This window comes from Orycteropus afer, unplaced genomic scaffold (genome assembly GCF_000298275.1).
Source record: "Orycteropus afer afer isolate SDZICR_OR568_19922 unplaced genomic scaffold, OryAfe1.0 scaffold00335, whole genome shotgun sequence".
Classification (NCBI taxonomy): Eukaryota; Metazoa; Chordata; class Mammalia; order Tubulidentata; family Orycteropodidae; genus Orycteropus; species Orycteropus afer.
In genome coordinates, this window is record NW_006921922.1 from 3,164,509 (window position 1) to 3,187,153 (window position 22,645).

The window sequence follows — 22,645 nt, forward strand, 5'->3', positions numbered from 1 at the left end:
ATGGGCTCAAGTATAGCAGGGATTGTGGGGCTGGCGCGGGGTCAGGCAGTGTTTCTTTCTGCTGTGCATGGGGTCGCTATGAGTCGGAAATGACTCGACGGCACTTAACAATAACAACATGATGATAATATCTTAATAGCCAGATATATTAAAAACACTTTTTCCTATGAGAAAATAATTCTTTCTTCTTATATGATTCAAATACTTGAATGTTTGAATCTTATATGATTCAATCGCATGTTAGATACTGTGAACTTCCCAAGTAGACTAATTAAATTTGTATTTCTTCTTCACATAAGGTTTTGTAAAAATTATGTTTGATAAATTATAATGTAAATACATATGACAATTTTGCCAATAAAAGACACTCAAAATGTACCTTTTAAAAAATATGCTGTAATTTTCAATGAAATTTTATTCATTATTATGGCTGAGGTATTCTTAAAAAAAATGTGTAATATTCACAGGAATGACTGGTTTGTATATACTGACTTTAGACCACAGTAATCAAAATATATAATGGAAGTATTTATCAATGGAGATCCTCTGTGAATTACCTTCCAGCACATGAAGACCAGTAAGTTTTCATTGAAGTTATTTTAATGATAACATATTAAGTCACTGGTGATATAGAACCCAACACCGTCCTTATATGTCTATCTTATGAAAGTTTTTTTAAAAATGTAATTATCTTTGGGGCCCATTTATGTATGTTTCATCTACACATATGTTGCACACACCCATGAGATAACAGATTCCTAATTTTTATCTGAATAATGGGAATAAAAAGAAGCAAACAAACATCAATATATTGAATTTAACAGAAGAATGATTGGTTCACTTTATATATAAAAACTTTATAAATAGTTTATGGGAATGTAACAACAATATGGGTTTTGCTGTAAGTCATTGTAAAGAGAGGAATGCTTTCAATTTTGGTCCTACACTGCTATAAACATAATGGAATGAATGAGTTGGTAGTATATAATTCTGTACCCATTAACAACTTTGTGACTGCATATATTTTTATTGGAAGTCATCATACAACATAGATTTAAACAATATTGATTTATAAGTAATTTCAATAAATAACAAAATATAACATAGTAAATAATATTTATTAAATAAATTTAATCAATGAATGTCAATTATACTGAAGTTGGAGGTTTATATGTGGGTTCATTGAAATCACATGCTCTTTTTTTTTTTTTTAAGGGGGATGTCTGCATATAAATAAATATTCATTCATCCTATTACTCCTGCATGTATGCTCAGACATTGATCTTTTAGATTGCAGCATGACAATTTGGATTGGGAGGGCCTGGTTATGTACCATTGGCTAAAAATATCAAAACCTCTTCAGAATGCCTGATTCATCACATGACTGAAAAATCCTGGACTGCTCAGATTTTTCATAAAACTCTGGTGAAACAATCTGAATGAATTAAGTCAGTACCTTTCATGACCATGAAATATATGAATAATTCTCAAAAGGCAGCAATATCATGATTTCAGTTCACAGTTTTTGAAGCCAGTGAATATCAACTGATTCCTGAAAGTCTGAAAAATCATTTCCTTTCTCTACACCTGTAGCCTCCTCTGTGAAGTTGGGGGGGCAATAATATTCACCTAAAAAAAAAGTAACAAATAGGATGTATGTTAATATACTTTGTATGTTTAAAAATGTTATACAGATTTAGGGCCTTGTTACTATAAACCTTTTTGACTTATCATAAATACCCCAGGGGAGTAATATGAATTAAGCCACCTATAGCAAAAATCCAAACTCACTGCCATCAAGTCAATTCTGACTCATAGCAACCTGCTTTGGGTTTCCGAGCTGGTAAATCTTATACAAATTGATTGCCCAGTCTTCCTTCCATGGAGTGGCTTGCCACCAGAACTCCTTCAAACTGCTTATAGGTTTTGTACTGGATCCATGTTAAACTGTGATTTTCTCCTTTTCCTACTCCCATTCTAAGAATTTATGTGTTTTTTTTTTTTTTGTTTATGTCAGTGCATCTGTGTTATAAGTTTTAATCAAATGGACTCAGTCTATCTAAAATTAAGTATTAATAACACACCCTGGAACCTATGTCTACCATTAATTATGATAATGATGGTGGCAAAAAAAAAAAAAACAACTATATCTTATGCATATCTAGATACTTTACAATTCTTCTGATACCTTTTTTCTAATACATCTGTGGCAATAGATGATGTAAAAGTTCAAAATATTTTGCCAAAACAAGGCCAGGAGCTGATTGTGGAACAGACCATCAACTGTTCATATGCAAGTTCAACGTGAAGTTGAAGACAATTAAAACAAGTCCGTGAGCACCAAAATATGACCTTGAATATATCTCTCCTGAATTTAGAGACTATTTAAAGAATAGATTTGATGCACTGAACACTAATGACCAAAGACCAGAAAAATTGAGTGAAGACATCAAGAACAACATCCATGAAGAAAGCAAGAGGTCATTAAAAAGACAAGAAAAGAAGACCAAAATGGATTTCAGAAGAGACTCTAAAAGTTGACCTTGAAAGGAGAGTAGCTAGAGCAGAGGAAAGAGATGACAAGATAAAAGAGCTAAACAGATTTCAAAGAGCAGATTGAGAAGACAAAGCAAATTATTACAATGAAATGTGCAGACAAGGAGTTGGAAAACCAAAAGGGAAGAACACACTCCACATTTCTCAAGCTGAAAGAACTGAGGAAAAAAATTAAGCCAGTTGAAATATTGAAAGATTCTATAGGCAAAATATTGAATGATGCAGGAAGCATCAAAAGAAGATGGAAGGAATACACAGAATCACTGTACCAAAAACAACTGGTCAACCTTCATCCATTTCAGGAGGTGACATATGATCAAAACCCAGTGGTATTAAAGGAAGAAGACGAAGCTTCACTGAAGCAATTGGCGAAGAACAAGGCTCCAGGAATTGACAGAATACTCACTGAGATGTTTCAACAAAATATGCACTGCTGGAGACACTCACTCGGCTAGGCCAAGAGATTTGGAAGACAGCTACCTGTCCAAATGCCTGGAAGAGATCCATATTTGTACCCATTCCAAAGAAAGGTGATCCTACAGAAGTGGATATTATTGAACAAGATCATTAATGTCACATGCAATTAAAATCTAACTGAAGATAATTCAAAAATGGTTGCAGCAGTATATTGACAGAGAACTTCCAGAAATGCAAGATGGGTTCAGAAAAGGATGTGGAATGAGGGATTTCATTGCTGGTGTCAGATGGATCTTGGCTGAAAGCAAAGAATACCAGAAAGATGTTTACTTGTGTTTTATTGATTATGCAAAAACATTTGATTGTGTGGATCATAACCAGTTATGGGCAACACTGAGAAAAATGGGAATTCCAGAACACTTAATCGTACTCATGAGGAACCTGTATATAGATCAGAAGGCTGTCATTTGAACAGAACAAGAGGCCACTGCATAGTTTAAAATCATTAAGGGAGTGTGTCAAGGTTGTATCCTTTCACCTTTCTTATTCAATCTATATGCTGAGCAAATAATCTATATGAAGAAGAATGTGCTTTCAGGATTGGAGGAAGAATCATTAACAACCTGCGATACACTGATGACACAACTTTGCTGAAACAGAGGATGACTTGAAGCACTTACTGATGAAGATTGAAGACTACAGTATGAAGTATGGATTACGCCTCAGTATAAAGGAAACAAAAATCTGCACAAGTGGACCTGTAAGAAGCATCACAATAAATGGAGAAAAGTTTGAAGTTGTCAAAGACTTCATATTGCTTGGTTCTACTACAATCCATGCCAATGGAAGCAGCATTCAGGACATCAGATGACGTATAGCACTGGGCAAGTCAGCTGCAAAGGATCTCTTTCAAGTGGTGAAGAGCAAATATATCTCTCTGAGGACTAAGGTGTGCCTGACACAAGCCATGGTATTTTCAGTCACCTCATATGCATGTGAGATATGGATAATGAATAAGGAAGACCAAAGAAGAATTGATGCTTTTGAGTTGTGGTGCTGGTGACGAATGCTGAAAGTACCATGGACTGCTAAAAAAACTAACAAATCTGTCCTGGAGGAAGTGCAGACAGAATGCTTTTGGGAAGAGAGAATGGCCAGACTTCGTCTCACCTACTTTGGTCATGTTATCAGAAGGGACCATTCCCTGGAGAAGGATGTCATGCTTGGTAAAGTGGAGGGTCGACGGAAGAGGAGAAGGGCCTCAATGAGATGGGTTCTCACAGTGGACACAGTGATGGGCTCAAATATAGCAAGGATCACTAAGCTGGTGCAGGACTAGGGTGTGTTTCATTTTGCTGTGCATATGATCTCTATGAGTTGGAGATGACTCGATGGCACCTAACAACAACTAATACATTTTTATAATGACTACATGAACTCTATGACATAGTGAAATAACTGGCCCAATATTATGTATGTGAAAATTGAAACTCCAAGCAGTTTCACTGAGAATTCTAATTATCTGCTATTACCTCCTCGGAAATCCAAGAAGAGGTCGCTATGAGTCTGGTCTGACTCAACGGCACATAACAATGACAACTTATATTTTATTTCAAATATGTCCAATGTTGGTGTGGAGATTTTTTTTTTTTTTTTTTGCATAAATTCTCTGATGATAAAACACTGACAATTTATCTCTGTAAGTAATCCCCAATACTTGTTATGTTGTTGTTGTTATGTGCCGTCGAGTCGGCCCCGACTCATAGCAACCCCTCCTTGGGTTTCTGAGGCAGTATCACTACGGAAGTAGGATTGCCCAACCTTCCTTCCGAGGAGTAGCTGGTGGGTTTGAACCGCCAGCCGTCTGGTTAGCAGGCAAGTGTCTTAGCCACTATGCTACCAGAGCTCCCCAATACTACTGTAAGTTTATAATGTTTTCATTTTTTTTTCCCTGTGAATATTAGTGGATTAAAATGCATTTGATCCTATTATTGTAGCTGCCCATTTCTTTCTTCCTTCCTTTCCTCCTTCATTTCTTTCTTTTCTCTCTCTCTCTCTCATTCTTTTTCTCTTTCCTTTTTATATGCTTAGTGTTAGGTATAAGGGATACTGAAATCATTTTGGAGTAATATTTATGTTAAAAGTATGCAATAATATAATTAATTTAAAGCAGATGGGTACATTTTGATTGTTGTTTTACGTTTTTCAGCTATAGTATTTCAGAATGAATTTATTTTCACAATTTGAATACACTTATAAATATTTTTTGTTCAATATCTTCTCTTTTTAATATGTTTAATTTTTATAGTGGTGAAAGATATGTAACAAAACTTTAAACCATTTGTATGTGTACAAATCAGTGACATTAATCACATTCAAAACACTGTGCAACCATCATTGCAATCCATATCCAATCGTTTCATTGTTTTGAACATTTCACATAAATGGATTCCCACAATATTGGTTAATTTGTGACTGACTTATTTCACTCAGCATAATATTTCCAAGGTTCATACATAGTGGCTTATAACAGAACAATTTTTAATTTTATGGCTGAAAAAATAATCCATTCTCTCTATGTAGCACATTTTATTTTTCCATTAATCTGTTGATAGATACTTGAGTTATTCCAGACTGCTAAGCAGAAGGCTGGCAGTTCAAACCCACCTGCCACTCCTCAGAAGGAAGATGGGGAAATCTACTTCTGTAGTGATACTGCCTCGGAAACCCAAGGAGGGGTCACTATGAGTCAGGTCCAACTCGATGGCTCATAACAACAACAACATAATGAACATAAGTGTACAAGTATCAGTTTGTGTTCAGCCTTCCATTCTTTCATACATACCTAAGAGTGGAATTGCTTCATCATAAGAAAGTTCTAAACTTCACTTTATGAGATTCTGTGAACTCTTCCAGAGCAGCTGCACCATTTCATAATCCCACCACCATTGGATTAGGAGTTAGTTTCTATGTGTCCTTACTAACATTTTTTCCCCCATTTTTGTGATAATAGACATCCTTATCTGTCCGTTTGTACTACTGTGGTAGCTCACATGTTTCTGTGATACTAGAAGCTATACCTCCTGTATTTCAAATACCAGTGAAGTCACTCATATTGGACTGATTTCAATGTAGCTTCCAGACCAAGATAGACTAGAAAGAAGGTAATAGCAATCTATTCATAAAATTATTGTCTTGTGAAATAATTATGAGTAGCAGCAGAACATTGTATGATTTTGAATCAGACAAGCATGTGGTCTACTATGCTGGGAATGACACATTGAAGAGAAATACTATCACACTTATTGTCAAAAAGAATATTTCATGATCCATCTGGATGTACAATGTTGTCACTGATAGGATGATATTCGTACGACTATAAGGAAGATCTGATAATATGCTTATTCAAATTTATGCACCATCAGTAACGCCAAAAATTAAGAAATTGACTTTTTTTTTTTTACCAATTGTGGCAGTCTGAAATTGGTCACGCATGCATTCAAGATGCATTGATAATTATTGGTGATTGAAATTTTAAAGTTGGAAATGAAGATGGCTCAGCAGCTGAAAAATATGCCTTGGTGATAGAAACTTTGCTGGAGAATTCATGATATAATTTTGCAAGACCAATTAATTATTTATTGCAAATATCTATTTTCAATGAGAAAAATGGTGGCTAGACACGTGGACCTTACCAGATGGAATATGTGGGGATACAGTCAACTGTATATGTGAAAGAGATGATGCAGAAACTCAGTATCATCAATGAGAATGAAGCTAGGGGCTGACGGTGGAACAGAGCATCAGTTGCTCATATGCAAATGTAAGTTAAAATTGAAAATTAAACAAGTTGATGGGAGCTAAAGTTTGACCTTGAGTATATCCCACCTGAATTTAGAAACCATCTCAAGAATAAACTTGACCCATTGAATACTAATGACCGAAGACCAGCTGAGTTGTGGGATTACTTCAAGGGAATAATACTTGAATAAAGCAAAAGTTTTTTATAAAGAAAGAAAAAATAAAAATATATGTTGAAGACCTTCTGATATTTGTCTTCAATATGGAATAGCTAAAGCAAATGGAAGATATGATGAAGTAAAGGAGCTGACCAGAAGATTTCAAAGGATAGTTCAAGAAGATAAAGTAAAGTATTATATTGAAATAAGCAAACAACTTGAGTTAGAAACCCAAAAAAGAAAATCCTTGTCATTTCTCAATCTGAAGGAAATGAGGAAGGGGTGGGAGGAATCAATGCTTGATTTGCAATGTTGAAGGATTCTAGGGCAAAAACACACAAAAAATCCCCACAACTGGACCAATAAGAGGCGTAATGATAAATGGAGGAAACATTGAAGTTATCAAGTATTTTGTTTTATTTGGATCCACAATCAACACCCATGGATGCAGCAATCAAGAAATCCAATGATTTATTGAGTTGAGCATATCTGCTGCAAAAGACTTCTTTAAACTGTTTAAGAGTAAAGATGTCACTTTGAAGATTAAGGTACACCTGACCCAAGCCATGGTATTTTCAATAACCTCATATGCATGTGAGACTGACTGTAAGGAAGACTGTAGAAAAGTTGGTACCATTGAATTGTAGTGTTGGCAAAATGTATTGAAGGTATCATGGACTATTAAAACTACAAACAAATCCATCTTAAAGGAAGTACAGCTGTAATAATCCTTAGAAGCGAGAATGGCAACACCTCATCTCTTGTACTTTGGTTGGTGAAAAAGGGGAAGAGCCTCCATAAGATGGGTTGACATGGTGGTTGCAGTGATGAGCTCAAGCATAAAGCAGTGATTGTGAGGATGGTGCAAGACTGGGCAATGTTTTCGTCTGTTGTACATAGGGTCACTAGAGTTGGAACCAACTTGATGGCATCTAACAAACAATGTCAGTGACAGTATGGGCAAAATTTGAGTGACACAGGAAGCATCAATGAAGACAGAAGGAATACACAGATTAACTTTACGAAAAAGAATTGGTTAATGTTGAATAATTTCAGAAAGTAGTAGAACTGATGGGACTGAAGGAATGGCCACATCTCATCTCTTGTACTTTGGTCATGTTGTCATAAGGGACCAAATCATGCTTGGAAAAGGATATCATGCTTGATAAAGTAGAGGGTTGAAACTGCACTGAAAGTATTGGCATAAAACAAGCCTCCAGGAATTGACAGAATATGAACTGAGAAGTTTAAACATATGGATGCAATACTGGAAGCACTCCCTAGTCTGTGCTAAGGTATTTGGAAGACAGTTACCTGACCAACGTACTGGAAGAGATTCGTATATGTGCCCATTCCAAAGAAAAGTGACCCAATGGAAGGTGGGATGTATCAAACAATATCATTAATAACACCGAGAAGTAAAATATTACTAATGATAATTCAAAAATTATTATATGCAGCATGTCAACAGGGAACTGCCAGAATTGGAAGCTAAGATTCATAAGAGGATGTGTAACAAATGATATCATTGCCATTGGATCTCCCTGAAAGTAGAAAATACCATAAATGTACAGGGGTTTCTTTGAAACAGATCAAAACAACTTTTGAGTTATCATTAGCAATATTTTACTTCTCAATGAAGTGTCATATCACTTTCTATAGTGGTTGTAACATTTTACAGTCCCTCAAGCAGGGTATTAGGGTCCCAGTCTCTCCATACCTTCACCAGCATTTGTTATTTTCTATTTTCTTGAACTTTGCTATTAATGCTGGGATACAATGATATCTCATTGTTGTTTGAATTTGAATCTCTCTGATGGCTTGTGATTGGAAGCATTTCTTCATGAAAACACACATCTTTTAACTCAAACATTTTCAGATGTATTTTCTTGTTAGTAGGTATAATTGCTATTTTTAAAAAAGTTTACCTACACTAAAACATCAAGCAACCAGATTTGCAGTACAGGTGTGAAAACAATCATATTTAGATTATTGTTATAATAGAAATCTGTCTGACAATCATCCTCAGCCATTAAGTCTCCATGAGAGAACTTCAGAACATGTCAACCCTGAGGATTAATTGTTACCCTAAATTGTCTGATGAGTAGGAAATACTGCCTTTTCCTAATCTTTCACTGATAATACAAAATATATTATTTAGCTTAAGGCATTCATTAATTAGTCAATTTTAATTTAGAGACTAAATAAAATCTTCATTAAGCCTGAGAAACTGTGGCCTCTGGTAAACACAGTGCATTTTCACACAAAATCAAATTGAGTTCTGTATTAGATGCTTCTTACCCTGCCAGGATCCAAGTAAAGATTCAGAAGGATAGTCCATATCAGGGAATGAAGTATCTCTGCAAAAGAGGAAGAAAAACTTTAGCCCAGAGGTTTACATGTCAAACATAAAAAAATGAGAAGAAAAGAACTTGATAACTAAAATATCTCATATTTCACACTACCAATTTATGGATGGGAAAAAAAGCATTATTTATCTATGGGAAAATCTATAGATACTTTATTTACTCTAGAAAGTTTCTGAGTAAAATTCACAATAATATGGCCATTCTGTGCTTCTTTGTCCTTTTTGTTTGTATTTTTCTCATGATTACAAAAGGCTACTGTCCTTAGTTCAACTTTCATAAATGATTCCTAAGTTACTATTTCTACTTAAATAGTGGTATTTAATAGTTCTGTTTGGATGTTTAAAGTTATTATTTCATATTGTTAAGGTATTGCATTTGTGATCAGTCATCTATCCTGAATCATGTTATTATGTATCTTATCAATATCTTACAATTATTTTATTACTGTGTTATTAATATCTTTCTTTCTTTGAACTTAGAAGCATAAAAGTAGATCCTTAAAAATGGTTCTTCTTACAGGGTTAGTAATATTACTATATTATTTTACATAAAATTTATTTTTATATATTTTAATCATTTAATATTAAAAATTGTAGTCATATTTTTAGGCTTAGCTAAATAGTAACATTTCAACAACACTTGACACTGCTTTTAAAGCTGTCTGTCATGAAAATTACTGCATTTGTTTTACAGTTATCTAATAAGAATCTGTGATTATATTTTCTTAAATTTATTTTTGTAATGGTAATGAGCTGTTTCTATCTAATAAAATCCTATGGGGCAGTTCTACTCTGTCGTAGAGTCATTATGAGTGAGAATAGACTCAATGACAGTGAATTTTTTAAAAATCTTTATTTTTATTCATATTGGCAATATACTGTACTTCAGTTCTTGTTACTTAACTAATACTTAATTTCTAACACAAAACAATGATATGTTCAATATAATATTAAATTAGTTAATATGACAAAACTGAATGCATTTATATTTTTCTCTATTTTTAAAAGTTCACTACAGATAATCCTTAATAAATCTAAATCCTTACATCAACCACAACTCTATTTAAATCTGTATAACAGGAGCTAGAATAAAATTAGTCTTAATATTGATAATGATTTGACTTTGTATAGACTTATTATTTCTTCTTTTCTTTTCTTTTGACTTCAGATGTAATAATAGAACCCAGTGTGCAGTGGTGGCAGGTCCTGACGTTTTTCCAGATCCATGTCCGGGAACTTATAAATACCTTGAAGTGCAGTATGAATGTGTCCCTTACAGTATGTATTTTACTGAACTTTTCTTATAAAAAAGAAAATATATTAAGTTTTGGTTTGCATGTATTGACAAAATATTCTCTGTGAAGACAAAGTATAACCACATAATTTAAATGAAAAAAAAAAATGCTTTGTTTTAATTTGATGATGAAAAACCCTCTTTCATTCACTGTAAAAGTTAGTCGTTGCCTGTATGGTGTTGCCTCATTTAGTTTTGACTATACATTTGTGTGTATCCATACTTATTCTAAAATTCTCTTTATTTAATGTAATAAATAGAATATACATTTTAGAAACTGATGGTGTGGTATGCCAATACTGCATCTCTTTAAATCTAGCAAATAAGAAGTGAAAGAAAGTATTATACTTGTATATTTGAGGGCATAGAAATTTGTAGATTTTGAATTTGATACAAGTAATTATACCCAAGTTTTCTTTGCTGTCAACATTTTGAGGATGAGAAATACATTCATCCAGAGACAGCTGAGTGAAAGTGCAAGACTTGCATAACTACAGCTCTCTACAGAATGCATCTTTTACAGCATTGGGAAGTTTCTGTGCATCCTTTATGTGGTTGTATGCCAACATATTTTTACATATTTTATGTATGTTTTCTTCAGGAGCAAAGAAAAATAAAACAAACTAAAATCCAACATTTTCTGACTTTTCTACCCAAAGGAATGATAAAATTCTTGAATAAAGATATTTTTGATCTAATTAGTTAGTTATTAATTAATTTCTCAGTGACTATCACTCAGAAAATCCTGTATTTTCATATTAAATATTCAGTTCAAGCCAGAGGTAGAAAACACCTGGGATTAAAGTAAATCCCAGGTTCCAGCTTCCATTGACATTTCAGAAGCAGCAAAGTAGGGATCAGCAAGTTTACTGTGCAAGGGAAAGTTCTTAATTTGCCTCATTCATGTATACTTAAGAAGAGGACATTATGTTTGGGCTCTAGGTGTGCATACATACTTAAGGAACAGAGTGCAATTTGGCCAGGAAGAGATATATTGAAATTGAAAAATAATGAAAACAATTAATAGAAAATTTTATTTTTGCTTTATTTATATTGTGATTAGAAAGGAGTTTACTGAAGTTTCATAAGCTCATATTTTGTTTTGAAAACCTTATGTGTACAGGTTTTTTTTGAAATCTCAATTGAGGTTTTGCTTCTTACATTGCTATTTCTAGGTACCTTTCTTTGAAAATATAAAGCTCCTATTGACCATTCATTATTCACTAATGATATTTTAAAGAAATAAAATTTGAAGTCTAAAATTTACCTGGATTGCATAATAAGATCTTTATGAAATATGTAGAATAGCTGTTCCCAAAGGAATTTTATGAACATATACAATAAGATGTACCTAATTTTAAAGATAATTTTAGTATATTTATATATAGATATATATTTTTTCATATTTCTTAAGCATGATGTTGAGGTGAAAATGTCAAATTGTCAAAAATTTGAAAAATAGACACATTCACAGCTGTCTCTTCAATTGTCTACATTTCTTAAGAATTTCTTTGAGTATAGCTACTCAAAATTATCCGCCACATGCATTCTGAAATGTCCTTTGTTTAAAAAACTTCAATATAAATAAAAACTTGCTCGTATATTTTTGCATTAAAGGATTATGGTTAGCATATTTCATCTCTTACAAAATTTTTAAGAGATTGGCAATTTGGATGCTGAATATGCGATATGTACAGGTTCCCACTAATCTTAGAAGTACATCCATAGTATATTAAAATCTTTATTTGATTGTTTAATTAAATGAGAATTATAAACTCATGTGTACCTACTTGACAATTTATACACTGTTTCATTTTTGGGGGGTATAGCATGATCATGTTTGGTGAAATTCTCTTCATTAGGTTTCAGTTAGAAAGTGTAATACATAAATGGGAATTCATTTAGTAAATTTAACATAATCAATATTAAAAACAAATTAGAAGAAAATATAAGCTATCATGACTCAATTTGAAATGTACATTGGTTTAGTAGAAACAGGACCAGAGATTGAAAAACACCTGAGTTCCTTAGCTTAGGGAAATACTGAATTTTCTTATAGGCCTTCCTTGAGTTAAAAGTAAGACCTTACTTAGATCAACATTAAGATCTCTTTGTCTTCTCAAGCAAAAAATATGTGGAATTTTCCAGTGGTGAAAATATTTATTTAAAATAATTATCATTTATGAAACCTATTGCTTGGCATGTACTACATGGGTTTAAATATTTACATATATCATATTATTTAATTCATACAAGACCCTTCATTTTATTGAAGAGGAAACTGAAGCTTAATGTGTTAAGTAAAGGTCCCATGTAGAATATAGAATGCTTGGAGAAAATAAAGCAAAGACTGGAGTCAGGTATCTCTGTCTTTAATACCTGTTATTAAGTATTCCACTGTAATTCTCCATGTAGATTTTTCTTCTTGTATTTTTGTAAGTTGATCAGTGTTATTTACTGTTTATCTCTTATCATTTTCATTAGTACAATAATGGCACGTGGTGAAAGCAAGTTATTCAAGGGCCCAAACCCTTGTTTTAGTCCATTAGCTACTTATTTTAAGGACTTTATGTTCTTTTCTTAAATCAACTGAATTACTTTTCTTTTCTCCAAATAATTTCATGATGCTATAAACTAATTTATTTCATAAAAATTCTACCTACAATTTAGGAAGAGATTTTTATCTAAGTAGATATTAATGAAGTTTTTTAATCACCTGTAATCTAAGAGAAAATTCTTATATTTAGAGATATCTTTGTGATGCTTCATAAAAGACCTTCATTGCATTAGTAGAATGCAAAGCATCAGCTTTAGCAAACCCAAGAAAAGAAAACTCAACTGCTGTCAAGTCAGTCCTGACTCATAGTGACCCCTGCCCAGTCTTCTTTCCAAGGAGTGGCTGGGGGTTTGAACCACCAGCCTTCTGATTAGCAGCAGGTGCCTTAGTCAGTATTAATATTTGAACATTTTCTTAGTGAACAACTTAATAAACAAACAAACATATTATTAGGTTCATTTTGTTATATAGTTCAGTAATATCCATTACTTTGTATATTTAAGATCACAGACTTTGTTTAATTTAGTAACATATGTAGTAGCTATAAGGAGCTCTGGTAGCATAGGGCCTAAGGCACTTGACAGCTAACCAGGAGGCTGGTGGTTCAAACCCACCAGCCACTCCTCAGAAGGAAGGTTGGGCAATCTACTTCTGTAGTGATACTGCCTCAGAAACCCAAGGAGGGTTCGCTATGAGTCGGGGCTGACTCAATGGCACATAACAACAACAACATGTAGTAGCTATAAGCCTTTTCTTAATGCTGATATGTGGAAGAAATACTATTATTCACACTTTCTTTATTATACTATGTGTTTGTGCTTGCACGCATGTTTCCATAGCAGTATTGATTTTTAAATTGATACTTTTCATGGAAAAATAGAGAAAAACGAAATTTTGTACAAAAGATATCAATCATAATAAAGTATACTAGTAGGGATTATCTGGTAGCATAGTGTCTCAGGCATTTGACTGCTAACCAGAAGGCTGGCAGTTCTCACTCACCAGCCACTCCTCGGAAGGAGATTGGGCAATCCACTCCCGTAGTGATACCACTTCCAAAACCCAAGGAGGGGTTGCTATGAGTCGGATCTGACTCGATAGTAGTGAGTTGTTTTTTTTTTTTTTGGTTTAGGAGAAATATAGGCCAGTATTTAATAAAGTTCATTGTATTACATGATAGAAGAATAATTTAAAAATACCTAAAGGAAGTTTATAATAATTGTTATACAGGATTAAAGCAAAACAAAACAAACCTATTGTCATCAAGTTAATTCCAACTCACAGCCACCCTATAGAACAGAGCAGAGCTGCCCTATAGGATTTCCAAGGTTATAATCTCTACAAAAGCAGACTGCCACATTTTCTCCCACAGAGCAATTGGTAGGTTCGAACCACAGACCTTTTTGTTAACAGCAGAGTGTTTAACCACTGTACCACCTGGGCTCCTTTGTACATGATTTTTGGCGTTAGAAAATAGGTACACAATTGAACAATGACAATTTTAGGGAAACATTACCATGAGTCAAACAACTCATTTGACATTTTAAAAGAGATTATTGATGAGAGAGAAGAAAAATAAACTATTTGAAGTATAAACATTTGAGTGAGGCCCACTTAATTTTGAGTATCTTATACTTAATTTTTCAGTCATTAACATTATATTTACTCATTCCAAGTTTTCTCTTCTTATTCCTAGTCTAAATATTGTCCTTTGAGTTCATGGGCACCCTATTTCTGATCAAATATAGGACAAGTGGATCAATACTTTTCTCTATTTTCTGTCACATCTTAGTTTCACTGTGACTTTGCATTTTCTTTTAAAGTTTAATTTTCCTTCTTAGTGAATATTTTCTTCCCAGGACATGATCTAAATATTCAAGATATTAAGCCTCACCATTGACCAATGCCTGATTTTCATCTTCCATTCTTCAATCTTTTCCTTACTCCACGCTAATCCCCTCTGACTTGATTTGTGATGAAAGTTGTGGCATCTTCAAACCCAGTTTCCCTAATTTAGTCAGGAATGACTTATGTTAGGGCAAAAAACAGTAGCTACTAGCTGCCTACTTGGAATACTTCTGTGCAAAGAGTCTTTACTGTGTCACCTGCTGACAAATTGTCTTTTTTTCCAAGGCATACAATTTCATGCACATTACACTAAAAAACTGGTGGTCTTCCTTCAGAAATCAGATATTCTCTTTAGTGTTTTGTTTCCTTCTCTCAGTAATACAAAGCACCTATTACTTAGTCTAATAATCTTGTCTTGTGATGGTATTTCTTAGGAAATGAAGAAAGTAAAGTTCATAATTTGGGGAACTATTGGGAAAGAGTGTTTATTAAACCAATCTTAGCTCTTTATAGCACTTAGAGATGTTTTCATTATGCACATTGGCCATCTGTATACTTGTGTAGGTGATTATCTTTATATGAAGACATGGGAAGTGTTATTTATATTTACAATTAATTAAATTAAAATATTCTGATAGTTTTGTCCTTTTTGCCAGTTAAAAATACTGTGTATTCTCCCAGCATCTAAGCTAGATTAAAAATAAATAACTAAAAATTTAATGATAAATAATTAAATACAATTTACAACTACTGTTCAGATTAATGTACATTTTTAATATATACATAAATTGGTTCCTATATCATATAATGGGGAGCTCTGGTAGTGCAGTGCCTATAGCACTATACTGCTAACCAGAAGGCTGACAGTTCAAACCCACCAGACACTCCTCGGAAGGAAGATGGGGCAATCTACTTCCGTAGTGATACTGCCTCGGAAAGCCAAGGAGGGCTCGCTATGAGTCTGGTCCGACTTGATGGCACATAATAACAACATCATATAATTACATGTTTTTAAACTCCCTCATGGAAATTAACATGTATTTTTTAATTAAAAAAATGATAACAGAAATGCCAAAATACATTTTGATTGCCCAGTGCCTCAGTACCTTTTTCATTTTCTGACATATAGGAAACACTCAGCAAATCTATATTAAATAATTGAAGGAAAAAAAGTAGTTTAGTCCAATGACTCTTGCAAAGTATTATGTCCATTACCTGAATGATAAATATAATATACTCTTATGTACAAATAAGACCATATTAATGTCAAAGAAGGATCTACTATAAAAATATAGATTGTATACATTTTAGTTTCTTGAAATAGATTGGAGTTTGAGATTGCATTCCTCCAGAATGCTACCTGTAACCCTCTTATTTCCATACTATTCTAACCACCTGTCTATATACCAAATATATTTCCTGTGAGCCCAAAGTAGGAAGGAAAGGTGAGATCAAGCTTCTTTAACCAATATCTGAGGGAAAGTTTTATTTTAAAATGTTGACTATTTCAGAAGAAGGGAAATGCTATTTTATTATAGTTATCAGAAAATTTGGGTAGATTCCCTTCATGGAAGATCATGGGCAGATTCTCTCCCTTGCAAGGGAACTCTATACTGCCAAGACAGAAATTAGACATGGGATATTCTTAAGAAATATTTACACTTCAAGCCAGAAATTTGAAGTTTTATTCATGAATTCATCATTTGGGCAAAAAGTTTTTAACTTTCAAAATAAATCTTAAATTAATTAATCTTAAAGGACTAAATTTTGGGGAAATAAGTAAAAGTTTGAAGGAGAACTCAGCAGTAATTATGTTTTCTGATATATAATTTCAAGATCTTTAAGTAATTTACTAATAACTGAGTGGAATAGTTGTTATAATGTAAAGTTCATATAGCTTGAGAAAGGATATATACATACTCAAATCTGCTAATAAGTGTGTTTATTTCATGTTGCCATTTAAAGAGTTTTAAGAGCTATACAACAGATTGTTTAAAAGATTTATTAAAAGAGACTTATTTAATATAGTCAAGTTTTTATATGTTTGGTTAAAATGTAACAGTTTCAGATTTTTTTAGGAGCTTTAATGATGAGTATCATATAAATCATTAAATTGGGTTTTTTACAGTTGAAATAACAAATTTCTTTCATTTATAGTTTAGAATTTATTCCTTTTCTAATTGAGCCTCCAAAACAAGAAATGATTACTGAGTCAGACCAAGAGGTGTGATTTTGAGAAAATTAAGTTTTTTTTTTTTTTTTAGTCTTTAGAATTTTAGTTAAATAGATGCTATCTACTAGTAGCCTGTACTAAACTATGATAAACCTCATGAAAAGCCACAAGAGGTTAAAAGAAAAAAAAAAAAAAAAAGCATAGCATCTTAGACATTTGACTGCTAACCAGAAGGCTGGTAGTTCAAACACACCAGCCACTCCTCAGAAAGAAGATAGGGCAATCTACTCCCATAGTGATACTGCCTCGGAAACCCAAGGAGGGGTCGCTATGAGTGGGATTCGACTCGAGGGCAGTGAGGGTTTTTTGTTGTTTAAATATCCCTACCCCTACAAGAAGAGTGTCAGTTATCTAAATATATTTTTCGAAAAGATAGTTACAACAACAGAACAAAACTTTTATTTCCTTTCCTTTTACCACCTTTTCTCTCCCACCAGTTTCTCTTGTTCAATTTATTTTTCTTATTATTCTCTTCCTCAATTTATTTATGCTGAACTTAACATTGGGAGCTCTGGTAGCATAGTGGCTAAGGCACTTGACTGCTAACCAGAAGGCTAGTGGTTCAAACCCACCAGCCACTCCTTGGAAGAAAGATGGGGCAGTCTACTTCCGCAGTGATACTGCCTCGGAAACCCACGGAGGGGTCGCTGTGAGTCAGGTCTGACTTGACGGCACATAACAACAACAACAACATTCAATCCATAACGCTTTTGTCAATTAATCAATGATTAGTTAATAATTAAAATGTTGCTTATATGGCTAAAGTATTATGTCTTCATAAAAATTGCTATCATCAGTTTGAAAAACAGGAAACTCATGTGGACTTTGTTAGAGGTCTTAGTCGTAAACTGTCTTTTACTTTGGCCAAGCTGCTTGATATGTGCTTGGGAAATACTCTAAACTATGTAATATCATTTACTTTCAAGATTTCCCTGTTTCATCTAATGTCACTCAACATTTATTGAACACTTATCACATAATTGAGGTAAAAACTAAAGATACAGATTTTCCCTTCAAGGAGATCTGTCATTAGGGCTCAAAATTCCCAAAAGCTATAATGTTGTTGGTTCAGAAAAGGAATAAAAAAATTAATGTCAGTAGTGAAAGTATGCCCATCCCAAAGTTATAGACAAGGGATGTAGAGGGTAAGGAGTAGGTTTCTTCAGGAAAGGTTTTCTAAAGATAATATTTGAGCTGAGTCTTAAAGAATGAGTAAAGTCTAGCAAGAAGAAGAAGAAGAAGGATTTTTAGCAGAATAGACAATATAAACTATAAAACTGAGTGATGAGTATGTTTGCTGCAACACAAAATGTTTAAGAGACAGATCATACCCTTAGATGGGCAATAACAAATATTGAACTTTCCTGTTTTCTGTGATATTTTTGAAATCTGGGATTCATCAAGGTTTTGGACACAGAAGACAATAAACTATTTCTGAATGTGATTATTTGATATACTAATAAAAAATGTTTACCTGCAAATCTGCAAAAACCAACTTTGTCTAAGTAAAATAAAGGAGGCCTATTAACTGGCAAAACATTATGATAGTAGTTTCAGAATTAAATGTGGAAGTGGTGACACACCAGCCCTCCAGAAAAATATGTTGTAGTAATCTAGATGACAAGACTCGAGGACAATCTCATAAGGATTCTCTTTTCAGATGAATAGTTTCCAAAATATTCGGTCTAATGTAGTCCCTGAAATAGAGAATATAAATGATATAAATGAAATCCAATATTAGTATGTTGTTTCCAGGAAGGAAAAGAGAGCTGACAATGCATTCATGGAGAAACAATTCCCTCAGTGACTGACTGAAAGTTAATGGTGGTGGGCTAACGTCGGCCAGCAGAGAGTCTCTGCAGCCTCCCAAATACCTATAAGTCAGGAAATAGAACATAACATCTGGAGCAACGCCTGACCTACATTTCCTTGGGCAACAATAGGTGGAAGCAGAGTAGGTGCTGCTTGATTTAGACAGTTCCGTGCTTTTAAATTTCTGTATTTGTAGAGTTCACTGTATTATACCTGGTCACCTGCTTTTTGAAGATAGTTAAATTTAAAACTCTTGGACTAGAGTTTGGTTCTATTCAATGCTAGTACATGTAAAAAGCACTCTGGATTGTTAGTATATTTATTTATTTTAATTACATAAAGATAAAAATAGGTTTTTATACCAGTTCTATCGACAAAAGCTCATCCATGCTTACCATGGGTCAGTCACTATACTGTGCAAGGGAATAGGTATTGGCCCTTTGGAGCTATTACTCTCATAAACCAAAAAAGAAAAAAGAAAAAAAAAAAAACACTGCCATCATGCCATCAAGTTGATTCCAACTCAGAGTGATCCTATAGGACAGACTGGATGGAACTCCCTATAGGGTTTCCAAGGCTTTAAATCTTTACAGAAGCAGACTACTTCATCTTTCTCCCCCAAACCACTTGGTAGATTTGAACAGATTTGAACAAACTTTTGATTAGCAGCCAAATGCTTTAACCACTGTACCATGAGACCTCTTTGTCAGTCACATAGATAGGACAAATAATAAATATATGACCCAATACTCACAGTGATTAAATATTATGATATAATAAAGGCAGAAAACAAGCAGGATGTGATAGACAACAATGGCAGACTTGTCAACATAAGGCATGAGGAAAGAGTAACCTAAAGAGAAGATACTTGATACCTGAAGAGTAAGATGGTAATGTCAGGCAGAGTTTGGGGAAGAAATTTCAAAATAGTGAGAAGAGGAACTCCAGAGGGTTATTGAAGTAGGGAAGGATTGGCTGTTACAAGGCTGGAGAGGATTCAGCATAGTTAAGGTGAAAGAGAGTAATGTGGAAAGATACCAACCAGAAATTAGTATTATTAGCTACCATTGAAAATGCTACAGCACCTCAACATAAGAAAAGGCATATATGCAAAATTAACAGCCCACATTATTCTCAATGGAGAGAGACTGAAATCATTCCCCTTGCAAACAGGAACCAGACAAGGATGCCCGCTATCACCACTTCTATTCAATGTTGTATTGGAAACCCTAGCCAGGGCAATAAGGCAAGAAAGGGAAATCAAAGACATCCAAATTGGTAAAGAAGAAGTCAAACTATCCCTATTTGCTGATGATACACACGATCCTGAGCTCTGGTAGTGTAGTGCCTAAGGCACTTGACTGCTAATCAGAAGGCTGGCGGTTCAAACCCACCAGCCACTCCTTGGAAGGAAGTTTGGGCAATCTACTTCTGTAGCAATATTGCCTCAAAAACCCAAGGAGGGATCTCTATGAGTCGGGTCCAACTTGATGGCACATAACAACAACAACAACATACCTAGAAAACCCAAGCAACTCAGTCAAAAATCTATTGGAACTAATCAAGAAATTTAGCATTGTGGCACAATACAAGATCAACATCAACATCCAAAAATCAGATGGATTCCTCTACACCAGCAAAGAGATTGCTGAAAAAGAAATGAGGAAATTAATACCATTTATAATAACTACCAAAAAAAAAAAAAAAGAAAGAAATATATGGGAATAAATCTTAACAGAGACACAAAAGATGTGTGCAAAGGAAACTGTAAAAGACTACATCAAGAAACCATAATAGATCTACATAAATGGAAGACCGTACCATGCTTGTGGATAGGAAGATTAAACATTGTGAAATGTCAATTCTACCCAAAGCAATCTATACATTCAATGGAATCCCAATCCAGATCCCATCAGCATTCTTTAAGGATATGGAAAAAAAACAATCACTAACTTTATATGGAAAGGAGATACCTTGGATAAGCAAAGCATTATCGAAGAAGAACAAAGTAGGCAGTCTCATGCTCCCAGATCTCAAAACTTACTATACAGCCACAGTAGTCAAAACTCTCTGGTATTGGTATAATGACAGATATATAGACAAATGGAATAGAATAGAGAACACAAAAAAAGGTCCATCAACATATGGTCAACTGATCTTTGAGAAAGGGCAAAAATGCATTAAATTTGTTGTTGTTAGGTGCCATCAAGTTGGTTCCGACCCATAGTGACCCCATGTCCAGCAGAATGAAACACTGCCTGATCCCACACCAATTCCATGATCCCTGCTATACTTGAGTCCATCATGCAGCCACCGTGTCAATTCATCTTGTTGAAGCCTTCCCCTTTTTCGTCAACTCTCCACCTTACCAAGCATGACATCCTTGTCCAGGGAATGGTCCCTTCTGAACATGAACAAAGTAGGTGAGATGAATTCTGGCCATTCTCGCTTCCAAGGAGCATTTCAGGTGCACTTCCTCCAGAACAGATCTGTTAGTTCTTTTAGCAGTCCAGGGTACTTTCAGCGTTCTTCGCCAGCACCACAACTCAAAACCATTAATTCTTCTTTGGTCTTCCTTATTCATTGTCCAGCTCTCACATGCATACGAAGCAATTGGAAATATCATGGCTTGTGTCAGGTGCACCTTAGTCCTCAAGGAGACATCCTTGCTCCTCAGCACTTGAAACAGTTCCTTTGCAGTTGACTTTCCCAATGCTACATGTCGTCTAATGTCCTGACTGCTGCTTCCATTGGCATCGATTGTAGAACCAAGCAATGTGAATTCTTTAACAACCTCAATCTTCTCTCCATTTATTGTGATGCTGCTCATTAGTCCAGTTGTGAGGATTTTTGTTTTCTTTATATTGAGACGTAATCCATACTGTAGACTGTATTCTTCAACCATCATCAGTAAGTGCCTCAAGTCATCCTCACTTTAAGCAAGCAAAGTTGTATCATCAGCGTATCTCAGGTTGTTAATGATTCTTCCTCTAATCCTGATGCCAAGTTTTTCTTCATATTGTCCAGATTCTCAGATTATTTGCTTTACATATAGATTGCGTAAGTATGGGGAAAGGATACAACCCTGACACACTCCCTTCTTGATTTTAAACCATGTAGCATCCCCTTGTTTTGTTCAAACGACAGCCTCCTGGTCAAGGTACAGGTTCCTCATGAGTACAATCAAGTGTTCGGGACTTCTCATTCTTCTCAATGTTATCCATAATTTGTCATGATCCACACAATCAAATGCCTTTGCATAGTCAATAAAACACAAGTAAACATCTTTCTGGTATTCTTTGCCTTGAGCCAAGATCCATCTGACAACAGCTATGATATCCCTTGGTCCACGTCCCCTTCTGAATCCAGTTTGCACCTCTAGAAGTTCTTTGTCAATATACTGCTGCAACCATTTTTGAATTATCTTCAGTAAGACCTTACTTGTGTGCAATATTAATGATATTGTTCTATAATTTCCACATTCTGTGGGATCCCCTTTCTTTGGAATGGGTACCAATATGGATCTTTTCCAGTCAGTTGTCCAGGTAGCTGTCTTTCAAATCTCTTGGCATAACTGAGTGACTGCCTCCAATGGGGCATC

The 22,645-nt window shown here is 34.3% G+C and overlaps 1 protein-coding gene across 1 annotated transcript in view; it reads left to right on the top strand.

Moving 5' to 3' along the window:
• ADGRL3 (adhesion G protein-coupled receptor L3) overlaps positions 1-22,645 on the top strand; it is a 584,624-nt gene that overhangs the window by 7,834 nt on the left and 554,145 nt on the right. The window contains exon 2 of the mRNA XM_042782480.1: positions 10,469-10,578. Coding sequence (XP_042638414.1) covers positions 10,469-10,578 — 110 coding nt within the window. The remainder of the gene's footprint in view (positions 1-10,468; positions 10,579-22,645) is intronic.